This window comes from Macrotis lagotis, chromosome 7, assembly GCF_037893015.1.
Source record: "Macrotis lagotis isolate mMagLag1 chromosome 7, bilby.v1.9.chrom.fasta, whole genome shotgun sequence".
In the NCBI taxonomy this organism is placed as follows: Eukaryota; Metazoa; Chordata; class Mammalia; order Peramelemorphia; family Peramelidae; genus Macrotis; species Macrotis lagotis.
The window spans coordinates 94,396,436-94,405,251 of NC_133664.1; the positions used below are offsets into that span (position 1 = coordinate 94,396,436).

Below are 8,816 nucleotides of genomic sequence, written 5' to 3' on the forward strand. Positions count from 1 at the left end.
CATATTGTTTGCCTTTTAAGGGATGGGAGGAAGAGAATTTGGAACTCAAAATATTCAGAAATTTTCCAACATGAAATTGATATTTAATTAAATATATGTATTTTTAAAAGGCAGTCTTACTGAAACTTACTTCTTCTTAGCATCAAAAGTTTTAAGTTCTCCCACTTTCTTTGGTTTCATAACATATATGAGTTGGAAGTGGTAGTGTATTCTACCTGTAGCCCTGGGAAGAATGCATGGAGCAAACCGGACAGGTAAGGGCAATTCTACTGTTCCATTTCCTCAACCCCCAGATTGAATTCTCAGCAACTAAGTGCCTTTCATCTCCTTCCTCCAATATGGGATGGGATGGGATTAATAATTAACCATAATCAAAAAATAACCATAATCGACCAAAGTATTAATTGTTACTAAGTGGAAACCATTTTGGGGCATGGAGAAGATGTCATCCCTTCCCTTGAGGAGTTGACAGTCTAAGAAAGAGAAAGTGAATGATCTAAAATAATTTAGAAAATATTATGGATACTGCTTTACATGTCTTTTCTCATTTGATTTTCTCATTTACCTTGTAAAGTAGAACACTTATTATACCTATTTTACAGAAGGAAACTAGGACTCAAAGAAATTTAGCTGACTTCTCCAAGGTCACATGGTTATCAGCAGAACTGAGAATTAAACACAGATCTTTCAACACTAGTGCTCTTTCCATTACGCAGTGTGTGTGTGTGTGGGGGGTTATATTATTTGAGGTTATTGTTTTTAGGGGAGTAGGGAGTGGTGGGAGGATAATAGTGAATTAGGAAATATCAATAATACCACTATTAAGTATTAGAAAGGTTCTAAGTGAAGGGACAAAGGGAAGGGAAGAGAGAAACAGGCAGAGACCATTTTACTGGGCAGAGGCAAAACAGTTTGACAGATGGGTAGAAGACTGTCATTTCCAGGAAAGGCAGGACTAAGACTGAAGAAGGAACAAAACACCAAGAAAATCCCTAAGTCTACGGCAAAAAGTGGTGGACAAGAGAAACTGGAGATGAAATGAAATTGGAGCAATAAAATAGATTAACTTAGAAGCATGGACTTCACCCATAGGACAGGAAATAATTAAAGAAAGATTATGACTGAAGGAGCAAAGTAGATAGAAGGTGCTTTTAAGCACTGTACTGAGGATAAATGAAAAGGAAATAGCTTGAAAGAAGAGCAAGAAAATACTATGGGGGGAAGGGAGGGGCAGGGAAGAAGACTTACAGGACAAAGGAAAATTTGGAAAGGGAGAGAAGTTATAAAAGAGAAATACCAAAATTTTGTAACAAATGGATTAGAAACATCAAGGACCATTAGAGAAGACACAAAATTGCCTTGGAACACAAGCAGAAGTATCTCTGAAAAGTAAGGAGGGAATTGAAGGAAGGTTTGATTCTTTTTTTCATCTTAGTGAACTATCCCAAGGGTCTCCCAGATGGAATAAAGATCCCCAAACCCTGATTCTGATCAATAGCATCCATCTCTTAAGGCAGCAAAATGTTTATCATCATCCCCACTCTCAGGAACCTAATAAGAGCCTTCCCTCATGCTTCCTGGAATGTTACAGATGACGGCTGCTTCTGTCTTTACCTGTCCCAGGGTCTCTACTGCTAGTATTAAAGGTCTGTCTTCACATTCCAAACGGGGGCTTGGGTGGTCCCAGAGAATCTCCCGATTCCAACTAGGAGAGAGAAGGTGGCCTTCTCCCTCTGCTCCCTCCCTTTCCCATTTACAGGATGACCTCCTCAGGGGCAGCTTCCAGTCCTCAGAAATGCCATACTCTTAAATATGGGGATAAAGCCCAGCGGTACAGCTCCAGCGATGATTCAGGCCACTGACTCAGATCCGTGTTAATGAGATTTTTTTCTGCCGCTGTATTACTTAATTAGTTCACAGAAAACTCAACTCTGCCTCGGGAGAAAAGGGGGGCTCGGAGGGAAGGGAGTCAGAGCAGCCCAGCCCTGCCCAGCCCGCTTCTGCCAGCAGGTAGCTTCTCCTGTCCCAACGTGGCCTGGGCAGGAAGAGGGAAGTCCCGGGCCCAGGCCGCCCCGGGCCCAGGCCGCCCCGGGCCCAGGCCGCCCCGGGCCCAGGCCGCCCCGGGCCCAGGCCGCCCCGGCCTCCCCCGGCCCGCAGGGCCCGCAGGCGCAGGCGGGAGCCTGTCTTTGCCCGGGAGAACGCGGAGCCCGGCCAGGCGGCCAGATGGCTCCGGTCTCGCTCCATCTGCCCCTTCCCGGCGCCCGGAGGTTGGGGTGCCAATGGGGCGCCGGCGCCCCGCCGAGCCGGGGGGGGGGGGCAGCTCCCGGGTCCGAGGCTGGCCCGCGGCCGGGGAGCGGGGCTCCGGCCCCGTAGGGAGTGAGGGGGAGCCCCGTGGTGGGCGCAGCCCAGCCCCCCTGCCAGCGCCCCAGGGGCGGCTCCCGGGAGCGCAGCCGCATGGATCTGAGCAGGCGGTTCTGCAGAGCACGGGTGGGGACGGGAGGGCGTGGAATAACGGGCCCGCGCCCACGCGGCCCCGGCGCCGAGCCACGCGCCAGGCCCGGCCCGCAGCTCCCCCGCCGCGGCGTGGGGGGTGTGAAGGGTGAGGGGCGGGAGCAGCGCGCGGGAGGGCTGCCCCGAGCAGGCGGGCCCCGGCCCCCCTCCGCCTCCCGCCCCGGGCCCAGGACAGCCGCGAGCCCCGAGCGAGCGCGGAGGCGGCGGCGCGGACCCCAGCCCCGCCTGCGGGCCGCCGCCCGGCCTGGCCCCGAGCCCCCGCTCACCCTCGATGGAGATGACGTGCTCCCGGATCTGGTTCTGCAGCCCCAAGTCCTCGATGCGCTCGATCAGGTCGTAGATGGCGTAGATGTTGGGGTGCACCGACTCGAAGCGCTGGATCTCGGCCCGGATGGCCGCCGAGTTGGACAGCGCGAACTGCTGCGGGGGCCCCGCGGCCAGCTGCGGGGAGGGGCCGCCGGCGCCCCCGGCCCCGGGCCCCGCGCCGCCGAACTGCCCTCCGCCCCCGCCGCCGCCGCCGCCGGCCCCCGAGGCCGCCAGGCTCTGCTGCTGCTGCGGGCTCTGCCCCCCGCCCGCCTGGAAGTTCATGGCTCGGGAGCCGCGGGGGCCGGGGCGGGGGCGGCGCGGCGGCGGCGGGGGTCGGGGTCTAGCAGGGGCTGGGGCCGCGGAGCCGGGGCCGCGGGGCTAGTGCATGGGGCCGGAGAGCCGGAGGCGCCGCTGGCCGGGCGCTGCCGGAGCCACGATCCGCTGCCCGCCGCGGCTCCCCACCAGCGACCGGCGGCGGCGGCGACAACAACGGGGCCGGGAGCGCGCCGCCCGGGCCCTCCCCCCGCGTCATGCGCACGCACCGCCGCCCCCGCCGGCACCGGCACACGCAGCCCCCCCCCGCGGCCGCCCCCGCCCCTCTGGCGCGCCCCTCCCCCTCCCCCTCCGCGGCGCAGCGCGCCCGCGTCCGGGCGCCCCCGCCCCCGCCCCCGCCTCCGGCCCGGCCCCCGCCTCCGGGCGCCCCCGCCTCCGGCCCGGCCCCGCCGGCTCCCGAGGAAATCCTGCTCCGGGGCTTCCTGCTGCCCCGGCGCTCCCGAGCCCCCACCCCCAGCCTGTTCCCCCGAGCTCTCGGAGACCCGCTGCTCCTCCTCTCCCTCACTTCCCCGGCCCAACCCCTATGCCAGGGCTCTGCTGGGCAGCGCCCGGGCATACGGATGCCCCAGCGATACCTGTTGATTGGCTGAGGGAGGCGGGACCGCTGTCCAGGTCAGACTTAGCGACCTAGTAGGTGCCTAATAGATGTTGCTTGAAAGAATGAATGAATGAAAGCGGTCTTGCCTAAATCAGACTGAACCACACCTGGTTCGTTCATTTATTTATTTGTTTGTTCATTCATTCATTCATTTATTTATTTTAGTTTTTGCAAGGCAAAAAGGTTCAGTGGCTTGCCCAAGACTCAGGTCCTCCTGTCTCCAGGACTGGGGCTCTATCCACTAAGCCACGTTTATTTATTCTTAAACAGTAAAAAGGCCAAGGCATGATGCCATCTCACTTCCACCCATTTCTAGTGTAGTTCATCATGGCCTGATTCTCCCCCTCCCCCATAATTAGAGATCAGGAATCCTAGTCTCAGTTCTGGTTCTAATCACATAGCATTGTTGATTGAATGATATCCAGAGCATCACTCTCAGGAGTCACTCCTCACCTCCAGGATTGTTATTTCTTTGTCCTCATATCTCCGAGGTAGTAATTAATACATAGTATTCTACAAATATTTGATTGATTTCTAGAATAGGAAGAATTAACTGGAAGAGAAGAAACTCTGCAAAGCTTTACATACTACACAAACTAGGTACAACTCAAAGGGACCCACCATGATGTATGTCTTTATTCATTTTCCTTTTCTCCAAACCCCTTCCATCCCTTATTTTAGCCTGTGTTGGACTCATTTGAATTTCCTCCCTGCCTGTTTCCTCTACTACAGATGGTGGTCCTTGGAAATCCTTAAAATCTATGTTTCTGATATGACACTTCCAATTTGAGGATTCCCACCAGTCAGACATCTATGGTTATAGGCAGGCTTCTTGTGATAGAGGATAGGTCTTTAATCTTCTGCTGCCTCTTGCTCCCAAAACTGAGCACCTGCAAGATGTTATATTGTTTTTCTGTTTTTCTTCAAATGTGCCCAGTTGCTGCTCTATGCCCGTGTGGGGCCACCCTTGTCAACCAGTCAACAACTGGTTGCTCCCTGGGAAATCTGAGTTTGAATTTTGGTTTTTGTGGTCAAGTGGTCTTGCACCTAGACCTCAGGACCTCAGCAGTAGGATGAGGGCACTGGACTAGATAATCTCTAAATTCTCTTCTAGTTCTAAAATTCTATTATTCTAAGCGAACTGATATTTATATGATGTTTTGATTTATAGTTATGCATCATTTTAAGGTTTACAAAATGCTTTCCTAACTAGAAAAGGTTGATAGTGTTATTTCCATTTTATAGATAAGACCACTGCTCAGACTAAAGAATTACCCAAAATCACCATAGCTAGGGAGTGATAGTAGCTTAGTAACTATTATAGATATAGGTCGTTATACAGAGGTGAGATTTCCATAAGTCCCAAGAAAAATGAATCTGAAACCAAAGATATTGGAAAGGGGAAAGGTGTAGGTGTGAGAACTAGAGGTCCCTCAAAACTATACAGTCCTGGGGCTCATTCCAGATTTTTGGCACCAGGTTTCATTTGTAGATATAAAAAAAATTGTTGATGCTAGTTTCTGGGGTAAACCTTTTTATGTAAAAAGAGCAGTGAATTTGGAATGAGGTGACCTGCTACTTCTTGTGATATTAGGCAAATTACCCTCTTTTGGTTTCAGTTTCATCAACCCCAAAATGAGGAGGTTGAACTGGATCAGGGGTCCTTAAAGTGAGGTCTTTGAACTAGTTTAAAAATACATCTGGGTAATTACATCTCAACACGATCCGTGTCCTTTTAAGTCCTGCGTTTTACTTTATGCACTTAAAACCATTTTCCTGCACGCACAAAAAGGCATCTCCAGGACTTAACCTTGCGGCTGGCCAGAGCCGCCAGAGATACTAGGTGAACCCCGAGGCGGGGCACTACCTTCCTCCCCTGACCTTCCCCATCTTCTCCCATCCTTTCTGGTCCCATGCCCGGATTGTTTCCGGGAGTTAGGCGAGGGAGGGGGCGGGGCCTGAGTGGCGTCCTCGGAACTACCAGTCCCATAATGCTCTGGGCCGGCCTGTGCAGAGTAGGGGGCGGGGTGGACAGGTAGGAGCGACCTCGGCGCCGCGCTCCCGGAAGTACTGGGGTGTCCGACATGGAGATGGACCAGCGACTCCGTGAGTAGCGGGGACGGGGACCCCTGCCAGCCCCATTGTTCCCCCCCCCGAATGTGGCCCCAAGTCTTCCCACACCCTCCCGCAAACCTTTTAATTTTGGGGGGTGTCTGTTGGGGTGGAGGGAGCTTCCCAAGGGGAATTCCAGGTCTAGGGCTTGGGTATGGGGGGGAGAGGGCAGAGACAGGTGAATTTGGGGGTCCCAGGAAACAGAGGAGAGAAAGCCCCTAGAGAGTGAGATTTGGGGCTTGATGAGGGGAGGTGGGGTGGGCGGAGTGAATTGGGGTTCTTTAGAAAAAATGGGAAGCGAAGTTCACCATGGGGTTGTTGGTTATGAGAGGGGGTGCTTAGGAGATGATCGATGAAGGGGGTGTTGCGTTTAAGGTCTCGGGCTTTGGGGCAGGGAGGAATGGTGTAGTGATGGAGGGGAGGGGGAGAAGGCGGCCAGAGCTGAGATCCAAAAAGATGGGCTCGGGGGCTTGGTAATGGAAGTTGTGTAAATTGGGGGAGCCGTTCTAAGAGATGGGAATTGAGGCCCCAGGAGATGATTTTAGAGGAGGGGAGGGATTGGGTTTGAGGATTTTTGGCAACAGGGGTTGAGGTCTCAAGAAAAAGAGGGTTTGTGATTCATGCCAGTGAGGTGTCAGTCAAATTTAAAGGCTTTTTTGTTGTTTTTAATTGTTTTGCAAGGCAATGGGGTTAAGTGGCTTGCCCTAAGTGTCTGAGGTCAAATTTGAACCCAGGTACTCCTGACTCCAGACCCGGTGCTTTATCCACTGCTCCACCTAGCTGCCCCGGGCTTTTTTTTTTTTTAACAGATTAGTAGAATTAATATTTTAATGGTGTGTGTATGGGGGGGGATATAGAGATGCAGCTTGGGGACTTTTAAGATGCAGAGAAGTTGAGCAGTAAGTTAGGAGTTGGGATTTGGTTGATTGTTGAAATGTTTAATGGAATAAAGTTTGGGTCATAAGATCAACTGAGAGGCCTAAAGGTGGGATTTGGGGTTTGGTATTGAAAAGGCAGGCTTAGAAGACAGCAGTATTGAGGTACCAAAGGGCAGGATTTGGAATTTAAAGATGAGGAGCAGAGAGGTAGGTTTGGGGACTTTAGGAGACAAAGGACTTGAGGAATGGGGAGGAACATTAGGCAAGGGTTGGAATTCAAAGAATTAAGTTTTTGTGAAGGTGTAGCTGATTGGGAAAATAGAGCTTTCAGTATACTGATATATTCACTGGTGTCTCTTTATGTCCTCATAGCTCAGTAGCCTGGCCTAGGCAGGTGCCATGGCCCTCATTGAGGGGGTGGGAGACGAGGTGACCGTCCTTTTTGGGGCACTCCTCTGTCTCCTGGTATTGGGCCTGGCCTGGATCTCTACACACACCTCAGAACAAGCTGATCTGCTGCCCCAGGACTCAGGGACCCCCTCCCCAACGCAATCCAGAGATGCCGCGGTGTCCACAGTCAGCAACAGCCAGGATGCTTCCGGATCCGAGGCCCCCACACTGAGACACCGAGTACCAAACTTACAGTCAGAGCCTGGCCCGGCATCCCCAGAAGCAGCACCCCCCAGCTCTCAGCCAGGACCCTTGGTGCTGAGGCTCAAGTTCCTCAACGACTCAGAGCAGGTGGCTAGAGCCTGGCCCCAGGATACCATTGGCTCCTTGAAAAGGTGAGTAGGTAGGGGCAGGGAGAGATAGGAGGGGGCCAGGGAAGGAGGTGCTGCCGAGGGCATGGATTGGAATCAGATGGGAAAAGAATGTCACAGAGCATCGTAGCCAAAGAGATCCCTGCAGGGACCCATTGCCTTAAAAAACCACAGATTCACCTGTACAGCGCATCTTAGTTTATTTTGTTAAATGCTTCCCTGTTCCGTTTTATCCTGGTTGGAGGTGGCCAGTTGGATGGGGGGGGGGGGGGTGAACTGTGGCCTAGGACTAGGATTGGCTGAGGCCTGCTCTCTTACCCAGGGCCCTCTCTCCTCAGGACCCAGTTTCCAGGCCGGGAACACCAGGTGCGACTCATCTACCAAGGGCAGCTTCTAGGAGACGATGCCCAGACGCTGGGCTCGCTTCACCTCCCCCCCAACTGCGTTCTCCATTGCCACGTGGCCGCCAGAGCCGGCCCCCAACACCTCGGCTGCCCGCCGGGGTCAGAGACAGGCCCCTCGGGGTTGGGAGTGGGCAACCTGCTGCTCCCGCTGCTGCTGCTCATGCTGACAGTGCTCTGGTACTGCCAGATCCAGTACCGGCCCTTCTTCCCCCCCACCGCCACCCTGGGCCTGGCCGGCCTCACCCTGCTGGTCAGCCTGCTGGCCTTCGCAATGTACCGCCGCTAGTGCCTGCCCGAGCCCAGGGCCACGGCCCCCCCGGACCCCGCTCCCCGCGGCACAGCGGGAGCTGCTGCCTCCCCCGGCCCGCAGCCCGGCCCTGCCTCTTCCCCCTGCCCTGGGGCCCGGCCCTGCCCCGGGAGCCCCCGCGGGGTGCCCGGCGCTGCGGCGCGCACGCCGCCTCCCCGCCGGGCAGCTGCTGCCCCTGCCTGGGGGTGCCGGGCGTGCCCAAGCCCCTGGGCCCCCCGAAGGCCCAGCCCGCCCATGCGCCGTGAGTTGCCAATGGCCGCAGAGCGCGGGCCGGCCGCCTCCCCGGACGGGGCGGGCCGCGCCCGGCGCTTCGCCTAGACTTCGATTAAAACCAGAGATGTGAGTTCCCAGGCTGCCGTGTGTGTGCGTGAGTGCGCGCGGCGGGGGCGGCGGGGGCCGGGGCCGGGGCCGGGGCCGGGGCCGGGGCCGGGGCCGGGCCGGGCCGCACCGGGCCGCACTGCGCGCCGCGGCACCACCTACCTCACCGGCCGTCGTGAGGGACGCGCTACCCGGCTGCCCCGCCCCCAGCGGGCCGCGCAGGGGCGGACGGGAGCCGCGGCCCGCCTCCGGGCCATGCGGCGCCCCAAGGGCTGCCGGGAACATGGC

General features: G+C 55.7%; 2 protein-coding genes across 4 annotated transcripts in view; one reads left to right on the plus strand and one right to left on the minus strand.

Annotated features, from left to right (window-relative positions):
* AGAP3 (ArfGAP with GTPase domain, ankyrin repeat and PH domain 3) overlaps window positions 1–3,299 on the minus strand; it is an 81,199-nt gene extending 77,900 nt beyond the window's left edge. The window contains exon 1 of one of the 3 annotated variants that reach the window (XM_074193348.1): window positions 2,778–3,296. In XM_074193348.1, the coding sequence (XP_074049449.1) occupies window positions 2,778–3,099 (322 nt within the window). In that variant the 5' untranslated portion in view covers window positions 3,100–3,296. Of the gene's footprint in view, window positions 1–2,777 lie in introns of all 3 variants that reach the window. The other 2 variants (XM_074193349.1, XM_074193352.1) reach the window with 2 other exon arrangements.
* A 360-nt stretch (window positions 3,300–3,659) lies between these two features.
* TMUB1 (transmembrane and ubiquitin like domain containing 1) lies at window positions 3,660–8,553 on the plus strand. The gene is made up of 3 exons (XM_074193354.1): window positions 3,660–5,854; window positions 7,111–7,523; window positions 7,838–8,553. Exons 2-3 carry the CDS (start codon window positions 7,138–7,140, stop codon window positions 8,187–8,189), a joined length of 738 nt encoding a protein of 245 aa, XP_074049455.1. The 5' UTR covers window positions 3,660–5,854; window positions 7,111–7,137; the 3' UTR covers window positions 8,190–8,553.
* Window positions 8,554–8,816: the final 263 nt, after the last annotated feature.